Source organism: Ovis canadensis, chromosome 8 (genome assembly GCF_042477335.2).
Source record: "Ovis canadensis isolate MfBH-ARS-UI-01 breed Bighorn chromosome 8, ARS-UI_OviCan_v2, whole genome shotgun sequence".
Taxonomy (NCBI): Eukaryota; Metazoa; Chordata; class Mammalia; order Artiodactyla; family Bovidae; genus Ovis; species Ovis canadensis.
In genome coordinates this window covers 12,845,784-12,867,097 of record NC_091252.1, presented here as the reverse complement: position 1 = coordinate 12,867,097, position 21,314 = coordinate 12,845,784, and the positions used below count along the sequence as shown (strand labels likewise).

The window sequence follows — 21,314 nt, the reverse complement described above, 5'->3', positions numbered from 1 at the left end:
AGAATTCTAATGAAGAATACTTAAAAACTTAAACATAGCTTCTGTGATGTTACAGTATGAAATTTCCACTCTTAAGGTATAATGCCCTTTGTTACAACGCATATAATAACTAATTATCTTAGTGAATTCTAAAAATAACGTTTTTTATTCCAGTAAAGTGTTTTAGTGTAAACAAAGCTTTAGTGAGCAGTAGGACATACAACAGCTTACCTTCTAGCTGTATCTTGATAAAATCTAAACAAAACTAAAAAATAAGATAAATTAGTAACAATCATAGATTTGGGGGGACGATTTTGCTACAGAGACCCTAAATGACATGCTGTTTGGCCTTTGCCTATAGAAGGCAGAAAAACTGATTCATGTACTGCATTTGTCCATCTGATCTTTATAATACCGGGAATGACGCTAGCCTCTATTCATTAAAAAATAGTTGGAAACACAGAATTAAGGACACCCGAGTTAAGCAGCCTTATGAGTACAGTGCTATTGGAAGATTAACCTACCAACAATGCATAGGATACATCAGAAAGAAAACAAAATATGACTCAGAAGGCAGATTAAGGAGATTATGTTACAATCTTAAACAGAAAAGATACATTTGAATCGGACTGGTGGTAGCAGAATAACAATGAGACAGGTATGATAGTAAGATAAAGGGACGAAAGAAAGTTCTTTGGCTTCTCTGGACACTGAACTAGTTCAAAAGCACAATGCCTCTTGGGCGGCCACCAAAGTCCAATAATCTATTTCTAGGAGTCACTATGTCACAAGACATTTTTATGCAGACCCCGAAGCTTTTCAATTCTTCTTTTTCTCATAAAGTTCCTCAAAATACTGTTTTCATGCATTGGGCTGACATGAGAATAAAACGGTAACACACTGGAGTGAATTCCAACTCAGTGAGAATAAACATTTTCCTATAATGATTATGCACTACTCTGAATATCATAATTTAAAAAAATTTTTTAACAGAATACATACGATCAAGTTTTTACCCACTAATTTTTATGGTGAGTAGCTATTTATAATTGTCCGTATTCTCAAAGCAATTTGAAATCATGAAATAATTTCAATGTTCTATTAAATATTTTAACTTATAAATTTTAAAAGATTATACATTAAATTCTGAATCTTATAATTGGTAGTAAAGAGCACAGTATGTACTTACAATTACAGGTTCTTGTAATAGTCGGAAGAGTGTCCCTACTCGTATACTTCGACAGTTTAAAACTACAGTATCAGAGGAACTTTGGCAGCTTAAAGATACAGGATCAACTAAAGTTTCTTGAGAAATCACTTTGCGACGCTTTAGAGGTGTGGTGATAACAGAATTACCAAACTGAAAAAGAAAAAAAATTTTCACTTAGTAAGTTATTAAAACAAGACGGCAAACTAAGTAGACATAGCAAAGATGACCCAACAGAAGAAATGGAACTATCAAAACATAAAATTGATTTTACTTCAACAGTGCTACATGAGTAAGTATTTATTGATTTTATAACAGTAACGGTAAACTCTTCCTGTTCCACTTTACCCAGTTATTAGGTGAAACTCCAGTAACAGCTAAGCAGAGAAATGGTCCTTTAGGAATCAGATAGCCTGGGTTCAAAAAACAGTTTTACTACCTTTCAATGATGTGATCTTGTAAAACTTATAATAACAACTTCTAAACTGAAAATGCTAGTTTCCTAAACTAAAATGTAACAGTATTTACTCAAATGAGCTAATGCATATACGTAGCTTAGCATGGTGCTTCATGCATGGTAAAAGGCTGGATAAAAGTTATCTAGTAACAGTGGTAGTAGTTGCTATATTTGGATTAAATTAGCAGCTCTTTAGAAAACTGATAATTTAGGAAAATTGCTATTTACATTATAAAATGATGCTTCCTTATATATTAAAAACTATTAAATGACTTGATCTATTGAATTAAGATTTCAATCATTCCCAAATGCAAATTAATCATAATAGAAAAGTATCTTTATAAGTATATATTCAAATTAAATGTAATTAAAAGTAAAGATGTCAAAATCCTTATCACCAAAAAAAGAAAATAAAACAAGATCCTGATTTAAACGAATATTTTTCCAGGTTATTAACAGATATCTATTAGAGAGGTTTAAAACGTTTTTTAGTTTTAGAATTATTTCTTCAAATGAGATTTTACTTAGCTCAATAGTTAAGTTAGGTAATTTCCAGCAATCTAACACTTAAAAATATATTTCTTTTTTGGTACCTTACTCTAAAAAGAAACAAAACAAAAACCAAAAAGCTCCTCTTATTTATATCCTTTATTCATTTTTCTATAGTTGCTTCTATTTTTGATTTTTAACAAATCAAAACTATGTAAGGGACCAACTTATCCTCCGTCACATATTTCGCTATTTTTTCCCATTTGCATTACCTATTAAATTCTGTGGATGGTGTTTTGGTTCACTGCATTGTACTTTCCACTGAAACAAATATATTCAGCTCTTCATTCATTACTTTTGCTTGCGCTGAAATGTTTGGAAAGGCATTTCCTAAGATTACACCAAACTATCAACCTATATTTTTTCTATTATTATAGTTACTTTTGGTTTTTCATTTCTTACTGATCCCATCTTAACAATCAAATATGTATGTTTCCATATTTTAATCTACAACTTTCCGAATTCCTGACATATATACGAATTCCTGACATATGTACATACAACTTTTTAATATACAAATTTATTTTTTAGGTTCTTTTTACAAAAATAAGAAAATATGCACATAATTTCTGCATCTCAGTATTCTCACTAAACAGTGCCATGTAGAAAATCCTGGGATCATACTCATCAATAATTACCTTAAACGTAAATGGGTTGAACGCCCCAACCAAAAGACAGAGAGTGGCCGGATGGATACAAAAACAAGACCCCTCTATATGCTGCTTACAAGAGACCCACCTCAAAACAAGGGACACCTACAGACTTGAAAGTGAAGGGCTGGAAAAAGATATACCACGCAAATAGAGACCAAAAGAGAGCAGGAGTGGCAATACTCATATCCGATAAAATAGACTTTAAAAACAAAGGCTGTGAAAAGAGACAAAGAAGGCCACTACATAATGATCAAAGGAACAATCCAAGAAGAAGATATAACAATTATAAATATATATGCACCCAATATAGGAGCACCGCAATATGTAAGACAAATGCTAACAAGTATGAAAGGGGAAATCAACAGTAACACAATAATAGTGGGAGACTTTAATACCCCACTCACACCTATGGACAGATCAACTAAACAGAAAATTAACAAAGAAACGCAAACTTTAAATGATACGTTACATCAGTTAGACCTAATTGATATCTATAGGACATTTCACCCCAAAACAACGAATTTCACCTTTTTTTCAAGTGCTCATGGAACCTTCTCCAGGACAGATCACATCCTGGGCCATAAATCTAAACTTGATAAATTCAAAAAAGATCGAAATCATTCCAAGCATCTTTTCTGACCATAATGCATTAAGATTAGATCTCAATTACAGGAGAAAAACTATTAAAAATTCCAACATATGGAGGATGAACAACACACTTCTGAATAACCAACAAATCACAGAAGAAATCAAAAAAGAAATCAAAATATGCATAGAAACTAATGAAAATGAAAACACAACAACCCAAAACCTGTGGGACACTATAAAAGCAGTGCTAAGAGGAAAGTTCATAGCAATACAGGCATACCTCAAGAAACAAGAAAAAAGTCAAATAAATAACCTAACTCTACAACTAAAGCAACTAGAAAAGGAAGAGCTGGAGAACCCCAGAGTTAGTAGAAGGAAAGAAATCTTAAAAATTAGGGCAGAAATAAATGCAAAAGAAACAAAAGAGACCATAGCAAAAATCAACAAAGCCAAAAGCTGGTTCTTTGAAAGGACAAATAAAATTGACAAACCATTAGCCAGACTCATCAAGAAGCAAAGAGAGAAAAATCAAATCAATAAAATTAGAAATGAAAATGGAGAGATCACAACAGACAACACAGAAATACAAAGGATCATAAGAGACTACTATCAGCAGTTGTATGCCAATAAAATGGACAACGTGGAAGAAATGGACAAATTCTTAGAAAAGTACAATTTTCCAAAACCGAACCAGGAAGAAATAGAAAATCTTAACAGACCCATCACAAGCACGGAAATTGAAACGGTAATCAGAAATCTTCCAGCAAACAAAAGCCCAGGTCCAGACGGCTTCACAGCTGAATTCTACCAAAAATTTCGAGAAGAGCTAACACCTGTCCTCCTCAAACTCTTCCAGAAAATTGCAGAGGAAGGTAAACTTCCAAACTCATTCTAGGAGGCCACCATCACCCTAATACCAAAACCTGACAAAGATGTCACCAAAAAAAGAAAACTACAGGCCAATATCACCGATGAACATAGATGCAAAAATCCTCAACAAAATTCTAGCAGTCAGAATCCAACAACACATTAAAAAGATCATACACCATGACCAAGTGGGCTTTATCCCAGGGATGCGAGGATTCTTCAATATCCGCAAATCAATCAATGTAATTCACCACATTAACAAATTGAAAAATAAAAACCATATGATTATCTCAACAGATGCAGAGAAGGCCTTTGACAAAATTCAACATCCATTTATGATAAAAAACTCTCCAGAAAGCAGGAATAAAAGGAACATACCTCAACATAATAAAAGCTATATATGACAAACCCACAGCAAACATTATCCTCAACGGTGAAAAATTGAAAGCATTTCCCCTAAAGTCAGGAACAAGACAAGGGTGTCCACTTTCACCGCTACTATTCAACATAGTTCTGGAAGTTTTGGCCACAGCAATCAGAGCAGAAAAAGAAATAAAAGGAATCCAAATTGGAAAGGAAGAAGTAAAACTCTCACTGTTTGCAGATGACATGATCCTCTACGTGGAAAACCCTAAAGACTCCACCAGAAAATTACTAGAGCTCATCAATGAATATAGTAAAGTTGCAGGATATAAAATCAACACACAGAAATCCCTTGCATTCCTACACACGAATAATGAGAGAGTAGAAAAAGAAATTAAGGAAACAATTCCATTCACCATTGCAACGAAAAGAATAAAATACTTAGGAATATATCTACCTAAAGAGACTAAAGACCTATATATAGAAAACTATAAAACACTGATGAAAGAAATCAAAGAGGACACTAATACACGGAGAAATATACCATGTTCACGGATCGGAAGAATCAATATAGTGAAAATGAGTATACTACCCAAAGCAATTTACAAATTCAATGCAATCCCTATCAAGCTACCAGCCACATTTTTCACAGAACTAGAACAAATAATTTCAAGATTTGTATGGAAATACAAAAAACCTCGAATAGCCAAAGCAATCTTGAGAAAGAAGAATGGAACTGGAGGAATCAACCTACCTGACTTCAGGCTCTACTACAAAGCCACAGTCATCAAGACAGTATGGTACTGGCACAAAGACAGACATATAGATCAATGGAACAAAATAGGAAGCCCAGAGATAAATCCACACACATATGGACACCTTATCTTTGACAAAGGAGGCAAGGATATACAATGGAGTAAAGACAATCTCTTTAACAAGTGGTGCTGGGAAAACTGGTCCACCACTTGTAAAAGAATGAAACTAGACCACTTTCTAACACCGCACACAAAAATAAACTCAAAATGGATGAAAGATCTAAATGTAAGATCAGAAACTATAAAACTCCTAGAGGAGAACATAGGCAAAACACTCTCAGACATAAATCACAGCAGGATCCTCTATGATCCACCTCCCAGAATTCTGGAAATAAAAGCAAAAATAAACAAATGGGATCTAATTAAAATTAAAAGCTTCTGCACAACAAAGGAAAATATAAGCAAGGTGAAAAGACAGCCTTCTGAATGGGAGAAAATAATAGCAAATGAAGCAACTGACAACCAACTAATCTCAAAAATATACAAGCAACTTATGCAGCTCAATTCCAGAAAAATAAACGACCCAATCAAAAAATGGGCCAAAGAACTAAATAGACATTTCTCCAAAGAAGACATACGGATGGCTAACAAACACATGAAAAGATGCTCAACATCACTCATTATTAGAGCAATGCAAATCAAAACCACAATGAGGTACCACTTCACACCAGTCAGAATGGCTGCGATCCAAAAATCTGCAAGCAATAAATGCTGGAGAGGGTGTGGAGAAAAGGGAACCCTCCTACACTGTTGGTGGGAATGCAAACTAGTACAGCCACGATGGAGAACAGTGTGGAGATTCCTTAAAAAATTGCAAATAGAACTACCTTATGACCCAGCAATCCCCCTGCTGGGCATACACACCGAGGAAACCAGAATTGAAAGAGACACATGTACCCCAGTGTTCATCGCAGCACTGTTTATAATAGCCAGGACATGGAAACAACCTAGATGTCCGTCAGCAGATGAATGGATAAGAAAGCTGTGGTACATATACACAATGGACTATTACTCAGCCGTTAAAAAGAATTCATTTGAATCAGTTCTGATGAGATGGATGAAACTGGAGCCAATTATACAGAGTGAAGTAAGCCAGAAAGAAAAACACCAATACAGTATACTAACACATATATATGGAATTTAGGAAGATGGCAACGACGACCCTGTATGCAAGACAGGAAAAAAGACACAGATGTGTATAACGGACTTTTGGACTCAGAGGGAGAGGGAGAGGGAGAGGTTGGGATGATTTGGGAGAATGGGAATTCTAACATGTATACTATCATGTAAGAATTGAATTGCCAGTCTATGTCTGACGCAGGATACAGCATGCTTGGGGCTGGTGCATGGGGATGACCCAGAGGGATGTTGTGGGGAGGGAGGTGGGAGGGGGGTTCATGTTTGGGAACGCATGTAAGAATTAGAGATTTTAAAATTTTAAAAATAAAAAACTAAACCTGAAAGAAGAAAAAAAAAAAAAAAAAGAAAGAAAGAAAGAAAAGAAAAATACAGAACTTTGGAATCTGAAAAATAAATAAATAAAAGACAAAAAAAAAAAAATTACATTTTCAATTTTGTTTTCTTTTTGCACGCAACTTCCTTTGATGCTCTCTTCATAGGTTCTTGTACAGGCAACAAGTCTGCTATTGGCTTCATCAAAGGGAATTTTCGCAAAAAAATCTGACACATTATTCTTTATACCAATGTCAGTAATAATATTTTCAAATAGCACATTTGCCTGAGGATCAAGGCCATTTTGAAAAATTAGAATTATGTATTGTTCTTCCAAATCTGAAAAGAAATCAATATAATTAATAAGTCTAAAAGAAAAAAATAGGTAAACAGATACTAAAATAAAAAGTTAACTAACTATTTCCAAGAACATCACCAGAAATCCTGATATAAATGTTCAAAACAGTGTTTGGCATACAGTGGATATGTAATAAATACTAAAATAAGGACCAATAACACCGTTACCTAACAACGTCACTTAAGTTAATTAAAAGAAAGGAACCAGAACACATTACCCTAGCAGTAGCTCTAGAATGAATCTACTCATAGATGTAACTAATTTATTTCGCCTAATAGGATCCAAATATATTGAGTTTTAAACATATAATCAGTCAATACTGCTGTCAAACACATAAGAAACTGCCATGTAAATTGGCAGTAACTCCAGATTTAAGTGTAAAAACCGATATTCACTAATGTGCCAACTCTTGGAGCTTTCATAGTTATCTATCATTTACTTATCATTACGCTGAAGGAGCAATTAGTGAGAAGAACACAGCTAGTCACGCTATGCCACAAATGTTTGGGGGAAGGTAAACAAACCAACTGGAGAACCACACTGACTTATTGTAGAAAATGAAGACCTGTTAATGAACTTTCAAACTTTCTGTTCAGGCTAAGTTTTAAAGATCCCAACTTGATGGCTGATTTACAGTTACAACTTCTATCAGTACATTAAAACAAAACACCTCATTTTACTCAGATTATACAGTGTTAAATAAACACTATGTATATTTTGGGGTTTCAACCCGTTTTGAAAACTTTCCAAATGGCTAAACCTGGGTTTTATCTTCAGAACTTCCATTTTCTATGGACTTTTCCTCTTCTATAAAATGAGGGAAGTAATATCTTATAATGTCATTATCAAGAGTGTAGGTAACACAAATATATCTAAGGTATCTTATCAATATCAACTCACAGTCTGCTAACCAATGTATTGTACACTTGCTCTACATAACTTACTTGTTAATTTATTTACTCCTTTACAGTCATTCCAAACTTCATCCTCCATGTTCATCTGCAGCTGCATGCTCAGCTTCTGATAAACTGCCGGTTTAGTCTGAAGAAACACTACTGGTAATTTTCGGACACTACACCATTCACATTTTGTTAGATCAGAGGTATTTACAGTAATCCCTACAGGATCATTTTCTGGTTCTGGAGAAAAACAAATGGAAATGGAAAAGGAATCGGTTCTTAAGCGGGCAAAATCATGAATGGAGCAAACTAGGGAATTACAATTTTAAAGTACACATTTATTATGAAAAACTTAAAGTGAGAGTGTTAGTTGCTCAATTGTGTCCGACTCCAAAACGCCATGGACTATATATAGCCTGCCACACTAACCTGTCCAAGGATTTTCCAGGCAAGAATAGCGGAGTGGGTAGCCATTCCCTTCTCCAAGGGATGTTTTTGACTCAGGGATCGAACCTGGGTCTCCTGCATTGCAGGCAGATTCTTTACTATCTGAGCCCCCACATATTTATTATATTTTGTACATGGTAACTTTAGTGGGAAAATGAAGAAGAATCTTTGATCTTAAAGAAGTATCTAAATACATTTTTTCCCATATGGAAAGAGAATTCTAATGAAGAATACTTAAAAACTTAAACATAGCTTCTGTGATGTTACAGTATGAAATTTCCACTCTTAAGGTATAATGCCCTTTGTTACAACGCATATAATAACTAATTATCTTAGTGAATTCTAAAAATAACGTTTTTTATTCCAGTAAAGTGTTTTAGTGTAAACAAAGCTTTAGTGAGCAGTAGGACATACAACAGCTTACCTTCTAGCTGTATCTTGATAAAATCTAAACAAAACTAAAAAATAACATAAATTAGTAACAATCATAGATTTGGGGGGACGATTTTGCTACAGAGACCCTAAATGACATGCTGTTTGGCCTTTGCCTATAGAAGGCAGAAAAACTGATTCATGTACTGCATTTGTCCATCTGATCTTTATAATACCGGGAATGACGCTAGCCTCTATTCATTAAAAAATAGTTGGAAACACAGAATTAAGGACACCCGAGTTAAGCAGCCTTATGAGTACAGTGCTATTGGAAGATTAACCTACCAACAATGCATAGGATACATCAGAAAGAAAACAAAATATGACTCAGAAGGCAGATTAAGGAGATTATGTTACAATCTTAAACAGAAAAGATACATTTGAATCGGACTGGTGGTAGCAGAATAACAATGAGACAGGTATGATAGTAAGATAAAGGGACGAAAGAAAGTTCTTTGGCTTCTCTGGACACTGAACTAGTTCAAAAGCACAATGCCTCTTGGGCGGCCACCAAAGTCCAATAATCTATTTCTAGGAGTCACTATGTCACAAGACATTTTTATGCAGACCCCGAAGCTTTTCAATTCTTCTTTTTCTCATAAAGTTCCTCAAAATACTGTTTTCATGCATTGGGCTGACATGAGAATAAAACGGTAACACACTGGAGTGAATTCCAACTCAGTGAGAATAAACATTTTCCTATAATGATTATGCACTACTTTGAATATCATAATTTAAAAAAATTTTTTAACAGAATACATACGATCAAGTTTTTACCCACTAATTTTTATGGTGAGTAGCTATTTATAATTGTCCGTATTCTCAAAGCAATTTGAAATCATGAAATAATTTCAATGTTCTATTAAATATTTTAACTTATAAATTTTAAAAGATTATACATTAAATTCTGAATCTTATAATTGGTAGTAAAGAGCACAGTATGTACTTACAATTACAGGTTCTTGTAATAGTCGGAAGAGTGTCCCTACTCGTATACTTCGACAGTTTAAAACTACAGTATCAGAGGAACTTTGGCAGCTTAAAGATACAGGATCAACTAAAGTTTCTTGAGAAATCACTTTGCGACGCTTTAGAGGTGTGGTGATAACAGAATTACCAAACTGAGAAAGAAAAAAAATTTTCACTTAGTAAGTTATTAAAACAAGACGGCAAACTAAGTAGACATAGCAAAGATGACCCAACAGAAGAAATGGAACTATCAAAACATAAAATTGATTTTACTTCAACAGTGCTACATGAGTAAGTATTTATTGATTTTATAACAGTAACGGTAAACTCTTCCTGTTCCACTTTACCCAGTTATTAGGTGAAACTCCAGTAACAGCTAAGCAGAGAAATGGTCCTTTAGGAATCAGATAGCCTGGGTTCAAAAAACAGTTTTACTACCTTTCAATGATGTGATCTTGTAAAACTTATAATAACAACTTCTAAACTGAAAATGCTAGTTTCCTAAACTAAAATGTAACAGTATTTACTCAAATGAGCTAATGCATATACGTAGCTTAGCATGGTGCTTCATGCATGGTAAAAGGCTGGATAAAAGTTATCTAGTAACAGTGGTAGTAGTTGCTATATTTGGATTAAATTAGCAGCTCTTTAGAAAACTGATAATTTAGGAAAATTGCTATTTACATTATAAAATGATGCTTCCTTATATATTAAAAACTATTAAATGACTTGATCTATTGAATTAAGATTTCAATCATTCCCAAATGCAAATTAATCATAATAGAAAAGTATCTTTATAAGTATATATTCAAATTAAATGTAATTAAAAGTAAAGATGTCAAAATCCTTATCACCAAAAAAAGAAAATAAAACAAGATCCTGATTTAAACGAATATTTTTCCAGGTTATTAACAGATATCTATTAGAGAGGTTTAAAACGTTTTTTAGTTTTAGAATTATTTCTTCAAATGAGATTTTACTTAGCTCAATAGTTAAGTTAGGTAATTTCCAGCAATCTAACACTTAAAAATATATTTCTTTTTTGGTACCTTACTCTAAAAAGAAACAAAACAAAAACCAAAAAGCTCCTCTTATTTATATCCTTTATTCATTTTTCTATAGTTGCTTCTATTTTTGATTTTTAACAAATCAAAACTATGTAAGGGACCAACTTATCCTCCGTCACATATTTCGCTATTTTTTCCCATTTGCATTACCTATTAAATTCTGTGGATGGTGTTTTGGTTCACTGCATTGTACTTTCCACTGAAACAAATATATTCAGCTCTTCATTCATTACTTTTGCTTGCGCTGAAATGTTTGGAAAGGCATTTCCTAAGATTACACCAAACTATCAACCTATATTTTTTCTATTATTATAGTTACTTTTGGTTTTTCATTTCTTACTGATCCCATCTTAACAATCAAATATGTATGTTTCCATATTTTAATCTACAACTTTCCGAATTCCTGACATATATACGAATTCCTGACATATGTACATACAACTTTTTAATATACAAATTTATTTTTTAGGTTCTTTTTACAAAAATAAGAAAATATGCACATAATTTCTGCATCTCAGTATTCTCACTAAACAGTGCCATGTAGAAAATCCTGGGATCATACTCATCAATAATTACCTTAAACGTAAATGGGTTGAACGCCCCAACCAAAAGACAGAGAGTGGCCGGATGGATACAAAAACAAGACCCCTCTATATGCTGCTTACAAGAGACCCACCTCAAAACAAGGGACACCTACAGACTTGAAAGTGAAGGGCTGGAAAAAGATATACCACGCAAATAGAGACCAAAAGAGAGCAGGAGTGGCAATACTCATATCCGATAAAATAGACTTTAAAAACAAAGGCTGTGAAAAGAGACAAAGAAGGCCACTACATAATGATCAAAGGAACAATCCAAGAAGAAGATATAACAATTATAAATATATATGCACCCAATATAGGAGCACCGCAATATGTAAGACAAATGCTAACAAGTATGAAAGGGGAAATCAACAGTAACACAATAATAGTGGGAGACTTTAATACCCCACTCACACCTATGGACAGATCAACTAAACAGAAAATTAACAAAGAAACGCAAACTTTAAATGATACGTTACATCAGTTAGACCTAATTGATATCTATAGGACATTTCACCCCAAAACAACGAATTTCACCTTTTTTTCAAGTGCTCATGGAACCTTCTCCAGGACAGATCACATCCTGGGCCATAAATCTAAACTTGATAAATTCAAAAAAGATCGAAATCATTCCAAGCATCTTTTCTGACCATAATGCATTAAGATTAGATCTCAATTACAGGAGAAAAACTATTAAAAATTCCAACATATGGAGGATGAACAACACACTTCTGAATAACCAACAAATCACAGAAGAAATCAAAAAAGAAATCAAAATATGCATAGAAACTAATGAAAATGAAAACACAACAACCCAAAACCTGTGGGACACTATAAAAGCAGTGCTAAGAGGAAAGTTCATAGCAATACAGGCATACCTCAAGAAACAAGAAAAAAGTCAAATAAATAACCTAACTCTACAACTAAAGCAACTAGAAAAGGAAGAGCTGGAGAACCCCAGAGTTAGTAGAAGGAAAGAAATCTTAAAAATTAGGGCAGAAATAAATGCAAAAGAAACAAAAGAGACCATAGCAAAAATCAACAAAGCCAAAAGCTGGTTCTTTGAAAGGACAAATAAAATTGACAAACCATTAGCCAGACTCATCAAGAAGCAAAGAGAGAAAAATCAAATCAATAAAATTAGAAATGAAAATGGAGAGATCACAACAGACAACACAGAAATACAAAGGATCATAAGAGACTACTATCAGCAGTTGTATGCCAATAAAATGGACAACGTGGAAGAAATGGACAAATTCTTAGAAAAGTACAATTTTCCAAAACCGAACCAGGAAGAAATAGAAAATCTTAACAGACCCATCACAAGCACGGAAATTGAAACGGTAATCAGAAATCTTCCAGCAAACAAAAGCCCAGGTCCAGACGGCTTCACAGCTGAATTCTACCAAAAATTTCGAGAAGAGCTAACACCTGTCCTCCTCAAACTCTTCCAGAAAATTGCAGAGGAAGGTAAACTTCCAAACTCATTCTAGGAGGCCACCATCACCCTAATACCAAAACCTGACAAAGATGTCACCAAAAAAAGAAAACTACAGGCCAATATCACCGATGAACATAGATGCAAAAATCCTCAACAAAATTCTAGCAGTCAGAATCCAACAACACATTAAAAAGATCATACACCATGACCAAGTGGGCTTTATCCCAGGGATGCGAGGATTCTTCAATATCCGCAAATCAATCAATGTAATTCACCACATTAACAAATTGAAAAATAAAAACCATATGATTATCTCAACAGATGCAGAGAAGGCCTTTGACAAAATTCAACATCCATTTATGATAAAAAACTCTCCAGAAAGCAGGAATAAAAGGAACATACCTCAACATAATAAAAGCTATATATGACAAACCCACAGCAAACATTATCCTCAACGGTGAAAAATTGAAAGCATTTCCCCTAAAGTCAGGAACAAGACAAGGGTGTCCACTTTCACCGCTACTATTCAACATAGTTCTGGAAGTTTTGGCCACAGCAATCAGAGCAGAAAAAGAAATAAAAGGAATCCAAATTGGAAAGGAAGAAGTAAAACTCTCACTGTTTGCAGATGACATGATCCTCTACGTGGAAAACCCTAAAGACTCCACCAGAAAATTACTAGAGCTCATCAATGAATATAGTAAAGTTGTAGGATATAAAATCAACACACAGAAATCCCTTGCATTCCTATACACGAATAATGAGAGAGTAGAAAAAGAAATTAAGGAAACAATTCCATTCACCATTGCAACGAAAAGAATAAAATACTTAGGAATATATCTACCTAAAGAGACTAAAGACCTATATATAGAAAACTATAAAACACTGATGAAAGAAATCAAAGAGGACACTAATACACGGAGAAATATACCATGTTCACGGATCGGAAGAATCAATATAGTGAAAATGAGTATACTACCCAAAGCAATTTACAAATTCAATGCAATCCCTATCAAGCTACCAGCCACATTTTTCACAGAACTAGAACAAATAATTTCAAGCTTTGTATGGAAATACAAAAAACCTCGAATAGCCAAAGCAATCTTGAGAAAGAAGAATGGAACTGGAGGAATCAACCTACCTGACTTCAGGCTCTACTACAAAGCCACAGTCATCAAGACAGTATGGTACTGGCACAAAGACAGACATATAGATCAATGGAACAAAACAGGAAGCCCAGAGATAAATCCACACACATATGGACACCTTATCTTTGACAAAGGAGGCAAGGATATACAATGGAGTAAAGACAATCTCTTTAACAAGTGGTGCTGGGAAAACTGGTCCACCACTTGTAAAAGAATGAAACTAGACCACTTTCTAACACCGCACACAAAAATAAACTCAAAATGGATGAAAGATCTAAATGTAAGATCAGAAACTATAAAACTCCTAGAGGAGAACATAGGCAAAACACTCTCAGACATAAATCACAGCAGGATCCTCTATGATCCACCTCCCAGAATTCTGGAAATAAAAGCAAAAATAAACAAATGGGATCTAATTAAAATTAAAAGCTTCTGCACAACAAAGGAAAATATAAGCAAGGTGAAAAGACAGCCTTCTGAATGGGAGAAAATAATAGCAAATGAAGCAACTGACAACCAACTAATCTCAAAAATATACAAGCAACTTATGCAGCTCAATTCCAGAAAAATAAACGACCCAATCAAAAAATGGGCCAAAGAACTAAATAGACATTTCTCCAAAGAAGACATACGGATGGCTAACAAACACATGAAAAGATGCTCAACATCACTCATTATTAGAGCAATGCAAATCAAAACCACAATGAGGTACCACTTCACACCAGTCAGAATGGCTGCGATCCAAAAATCTGCAAGCAATAAATGCTGGAGAGTGTGTGGAGAAAAGGGAACCCTCCTACACTGTTGGTGGGAATGCAAACTAGTACAGCCACGATGGAGAACAGTGTGGAGATTCCTTAAAAAATTGCAAATAGAACTACCTTATGACCCAGCAATCCCCCTGCTGGGCATACACACCGAGGAAACCAGAATTGAAAGAGACACATGTACCCCAGTGTTCATCGCAGCACTGTTTATAATAGCCAGGACATGGAAACAACCTAGATGTCCGTCAGCAGATGAATGGATAAGAAAGCTGTGGTACATATACACAATGGACTATTACTCAGCCGTTAAAAAGAATTCATTTGAATCAGTTCTGATGAGATGGATGAAACTGGAGCCAATTATACAGAGTGAAGTAAGCCAGAAAGAAAAACACCAATACAGTATACTAACACATATATATGGAATTTAGGAAGATGGCAACGACGACCCTGTATGCAAGACAGGAAAAAAGACACAGATGTGTATAACGGACTTTTGGACTCAGAGGGAGAGGGAGAGGGAGAGGTTGGGATGATTTGGGAGAATGGGAATTCTAACATGTATACTATCATGTAAGAATTGAATTGCCAGTCTATGTCTGACGCAGGATACAGCATGCTTGGGGCTGGTGCATGGGGATGACCCAGAGGGATGTTGTGGGGAGGGAGGTGGGAGGGGGGTTCATGTTTGGGAACGCATGTAAGAATTAGAGATTTTAAAATTTAAAAAATAAAAAACTAAACCTGAAAGAAGAAAAAAAAAAAAAAGAAAGAAAGAAAGAAAAGAAAAAGAACTTTGGAATCTGAAAAATAAATAAATAAAAGACAAAAAAAAAAAAATTACATTTTCAATTTTGTTTTCTTTTTGCACGCAACTTCCTTTGATGCTCTCTTCATAGGTTCTTGTACAGGCAACAAGTCTGCTATTGGCTTCATCAAAGGGAATTTTCGCAAAAAAATCTGACACATTATTCTTTATACCAATGTCAGTAATAATATTTTCAAATAGCACATTTGCCTGAGGATCAAGGCCATTTTGAAAAATTAGAATTATGTATTGTTCTTCCAAATCTGAAAAGAAATCAATATAATTAATAAGTCTAAAAGAAAAAAATAGGTAAACAGATACTAAAATAAAAAGTTAACTAACTATTTCCAAGAACATCACCAGAAATCCTGATATAAATGTTCAAAACAGTGTTTGGCATACAGTGGATATGTAATAAATACTAAAATAAGGACCAATAACACCGTTACCTAACAACGTCACTTAAGTTAATTAAAAGAAAGGAACCAGAACACATTACCCTAGCAGTAGCTCTAGAATGAATCTACTCATAGATGTAACTAATTTATTTCGCCTAATAGGATCCAAATATATTGAGTTTTAAACATATAATCAGTCAATACTGCTGTCAAACACATAAGAAACTGCCATGTAAATTGGCAGTAACTCCAGATTTAAGTGTAAAAACCGATATTCACTAATGTGCCAACTCTTGGAGCTTTCATAGTTATCTATCATTTACTTATCATTACGCTGAAGGAGCAATTAGTGAGAAGAACACAGCTAGTCACGCTATGCCACAAATGTTTGGGGGAAGGTAAACAAACCAACTGGAGAACCACACTGACTTATTGTAGAAAATGAAGACCTGTTAATGAACTTTCAAACTTTCTGTTCAGGCTAAGTTTTAAAGATCCCAACTTGATGGCTGATTTACAGTTACAACTTCTATCAGTACATTAAAACAAAACACCTCATTTTACTCAGATTATACAGTGTTAAATAAACACTATGTATATTTTGGGGTTTCAACCCGTTTTGAAAACTTTCCAAATGGCTAAACCTGGGTTTTATCTTCAGAACTTCCATTTTCTATGGACTTTTCCTCTTCTATAAAATGAGGGAAGTAATATCTTATAATGTCATTATCAAGAGTGTAGGTAACACAAATATATCTAAGGTATCTTATCAATATCAACTCACAGTCTGCTAACCAATGTATTGTACACTTGCTCTACATAACTTACTTGTTAATTTATTTACTCCTTTACAGTCATTCCAAACTTCATCCTCCATGTTCATCTGCAGCTGCATGCTCAGCTTCTGATAAACTGCCGGTTTAGTCTGAAGAAACACTACTGGTAATTTTCGGACACTACACCATTCACATTTTGTTAGATCAGAGGTATTTACAGTAATCCCTACAGGATCATTTTCTGGTTCTGGAGAAAAACAAATGGAAATGGAAAAGGAATCGGTTCTTAAGCGGGCAAAATCATGAATGGAGCAAACTAGGGAATTACAATTTTAAAGTACACATTTATTATGAAAAACTTAAAGTGAGAGTGTTAGTTGCTCAATTGTGTCCGACTCCAAAACGCCATGGACTATATATAGCCTGCCACACTAACCTGTCCAAGGATTTTCCAGGCAAGAATAGCGGAGTGGGTAGCCATTCCCTTCTCCAAGGGATGTTTTTGACTCAGGGATCGAACCTGGGTCTCCTGCATTGCAGGCAGATTCTTTACTATCTGAGCCCCCACATATTTATTATATTTTGTACATGGTAACTTTAGTGGGAAAATGAAGAAGAATCTTTGATCTTAAAGAAGTATCTAAATACATTTTTTCCCATATGGAAAGAGAATTCTAATGAAGAATACTTAAAAACTTAAACATAGCTTCTGTGATGTTACAGTATGAAATTTCCACTCTTAAGGTATAATGCCCTTTGTTACAACGCATATAATAACTAATTATCTTAGTGAATTCTAAAAATAACGTTTTTTATTCCAGTAAAGTGTTTTAGTGTAAACAAAGCTTTAGTGAGCAGTAGGACATACAACAGCTTACCTTCTAGCTGTATCTTGATAAAATCTAAACAAAACTAAAAAATAAGATAAATTAGTAACAATCATAGATTTGGGGGGACGATTTTGCTACAGAGACCCTAAATGACATGCTGTTTGGCCTTTGCCTATAGAAGGCAGAAAAACTGATTCATGTACTGCATTTGTCCATCTGATCTTTATAATACCGGGAATGACGCTAGCCTCTATTCATTAAAAAATAGTTGGAAACACAGAATTAAGGACACCCGAGTTAAGCAGCCTTATGAGTACAGTGCTATTGGAAGATTAACCTACCAACAATGCATAGGATACATCAGAAAGAAAACAAAATATGACTCAGAAGGCAGATTAAGGAGATTATGTTACAATCTTAAACAGAAAAGATACATTTGAATCGGACTGGTGGTAGCAGAATAACAATGAGACAGGTATGATAGTAAGATAAAGGGACGAAAGAAAGTTCTTTGGCTTCTCTGGACACTGAACTAGTTCAAAAGCACAATGCCTCTTGGGCGGCCACCAAAGTCCAATAATCTATTTCTAGGAGTCACTATGTCACAAGACATTTTTATGCAGACCCCGAAGCTTTTCAATTCTTCTTTTTCTCATAAAGTTCCTCAAAATACTGTTTTCATGCATTGGGCTGACATGAGAATAAAACGGTAACACACTGGAGTGAATTCCAACTCAGTGAGAATAAACATTTTCCTATAATGATTATGCACTACTTTGAATATCATAATTTAAAAAAATTTTTTAACAGAATACATACGATCAAGTTTTTACCCACTAATTTTTATGGTGAGTAGCTATTTATAATTGTCCGTATTCTCAAAGCAATTTGAAATCATGAAATAATTTCAATGTTCTATTAAATATTTTAACTTATAAATTTTAAAAGATTATACATTAAATTCTGAATCTTATAATTGGTAGTAAAGAGCACAGTATGTACTTACAATTACAGGTTCTTGTAATAGTCGGAAGAGTGTCCCTACTCGTATACTTCGACAGTTTAAAACTACAGTATCAGAGGAACTTTGGCAGCTTAAAGATACAGGATCAACTAAAGTTTCTTGAGAAATCACTTTGCGACGCTTTAGAGGTGTGGTGATAACAGAATTACCAAACTGAGAAAGAAAAAAAATTTTCACTTAGTAAGTTATTAAAACAAGACGGCAAACTAAGTAGACATAGCAAAGATGACCCAACAGAAGAAATGGAACTATCAAAACATAAAATTGATTTTACTTCAACAGTGCTACATGAGTAAGTATTTATTGATTTTATAACAGTAACGGTAAACTCTTCCTGTTCCACTTTACCCAGTTATTAGGTGAAACTCCAGTAACAGCTAAGCAGAGAAATGGTCCTTTAGGAATCAGATAGCCTGGGTTCAAAAAACAGTTTTACTACCTTTCAATGATGTGATCTTGTAAAACTTATAATAACAACTTCTAAACTGAAAATGCTAGTTTCCTAAACTAAAATGTAACAGTATTTACTCAAATGAGCTAATGCATATACGTAGCTTAGCATGGTGCTTCATGCATGGTAAAAGGCTGGATAAAAGTTATCTAGTAACAGTGGTAGTAGTTGCTATATTTGGATTAAATTAGCAGCTCTTTAGAAAACTGATAATTTAGGAAAATTGCTATTTACATTATAAAATGATGCTTCCTTATATATTAAAAACTATTAAATGACTTGATCTATTGAATTAAGATTTCAATCATTCCCAAATGCAAATTAATCATAATAGAAAAGTATCTTTATAAGTATATATTCAAATTAAATGTAATTAAAAGTAAAGATGTCAAAATCCTTATCACCAAAAAAAGAAAATAAAACAAGATCCTGATTTAAACGAATATTTTTCCAGGTTATTAACAGATATCTATTAGAGAGGTTTAAAACGTTTTTTAGTTTTAGAATTATTTCTTCAAATGAGATTTTACTTAGCTCAATAGTTAAGTTAGGTAATTTCCAGCAATCTAACACTTAAAAATATATTTCTTTTTTGGTACCTTACTCTAAAAAGAAACAAAACAAAAACCAAAAAGCTCCTCTTATTTATATCCTTTATTCATTTTTCTATAGTTGCTTCTATTTTTGATTTTTAACAAATCAAAACTATGTAAGGGACCAACTTATCCTCCGTCACATATTTCGCTATTTTTTCCCATTTGCATTACCTATTAAATTCTGTGGATGGTGTTTTGGTTCACTGCATTGTACTTTCCACTGAAACAAATATATTCAGCTCTTCATTCATTACTTTTGCTTGCGCTGAAATGTTTGGAAAGGCATTTCCTAAGATTACACCAAACTATCAACCTATATTTTTTCTATTATTATAGTTACTTTTGGTTTTTCATTTCTTACTGATCCCATCTTAACAATCAAATATGTATGTTTCCATATTTTAATCTACAACTTTCCGAATTCCTGACATATATACGAATTCCTGACATATGTACATACAACTTTTTAATATACAAATTTATTTTTTAGGTTCTTTTTACAAAAATAAGAAAATATGCACATAATTTCTGCATCTCAGTATTCTCACTAAACAGTGCCATGTAGAAAATCCTGGGATCATACTCATCAATAATTACCTTAAACGTAAATGGGTTGAACGCCCCAACCAAAAGACAGAGAGTGGCCGGATGGATACAAAAACAAGACCCCTCTATATGCTGCTTACAAGAGACCCACCTCAAAACAAGGGACACCTACAGACTTGAAAGTGAAGGGCTGGAAAAAGATATACCACGCAAATAGAGACCAAAAGAGAGCAGGAGTGGCAATACTCATATCCGATAAAATAGACTTTAAAAACAAAGGCTGTGAAAAGAGACAAAGAAGGCCACTACATAATGATCAAAGGAACAATCCAAGAAGAAGATATAACAATTATAAATATATATGCACCCAATATAGGAGCACCGCAATATGTAAGACAAATGCTAACAAGTATGAAAGGGGAAATCAACAGTAACACAATAATAGTGGGAGACTTTAATACCCCACTCACACCTATGGACAGATCAACTAAACAGAAAATTAACAAAGAAACGCAAACTTTAAATGATACGTTACATCAGTTAGACCTAATTGATATCTATAGGACATTTCACCCCAAAACAACGAATTTCACCTTTTTTTCAAGTGCTCATGGAACCTTCTCCAGGACAGATCACATCCTGGGCCATAAATCTAAACTTGATAAATTCAAAAAAGATCGAAATCATTCCAAGCATCTTTTCTGACCATAATGCATTAAGATTAGATCTCAATTACAGGAGAAAAACTATTAAAAATTCCAACATATGGAGGATGAACAACACACTTCTGAATAACCAACAAATCACAGAAGAAATCAAAAAAGAAATCAAAATATGCATAGAAAC

The 21,314-nt window shown here is 33.9% G+C and overlaps 1 protein-coding gene across 1 annotated transcript in view; it reads right to left on the bottom strand.

Moving 5' to 3' along the window:
• LOC138444708 (uncharacterized) overlaps positions 1-21,314 on the bottom strand; it is a 292,168-nt gene that overhangs the window by 133,549 nt on the left and 137,305 nt on the right. Inside the window, exons 31-40 of the mRNA XM_069598026.1 lie at positions 18,858-19,028; positions 17,900-17,933; positions 17,074-17,268; positions 15,884-16,110; positions 10,017-10,187; positions 9,059-9,092; positions 8,233-8,427; positions 7,043-7,269; positions 1,169-1,339; positions 211-244 (exon numbers count right to left, since the gene is read on the bottom strand). Of these exons, the coding sequence (XP_069454127.1) occupies positions 211-244; positions 1,169-1,339; positions 7,043-7,269; positions 8,233-8,427; positions 9,059-9,092; positions 10,017-10,187; positions 15,884-16,110; positions 17,074-17,268; positions 17,900-17,933; positions 18,858-19,028 (1,459 nt within the window). The remainder of the gene's footprint in view (positions 1-210; positions 245-1,168; positions 1,340-7,042; positions 7,270-8,232; positions 8,428-9,058; positions 9,093-10,016; positions 10,188-15,883; positions 16,111-17,073; positions 17,269-17,899; positions 17,934-18,857; positions 19,029-21,314) is intronic.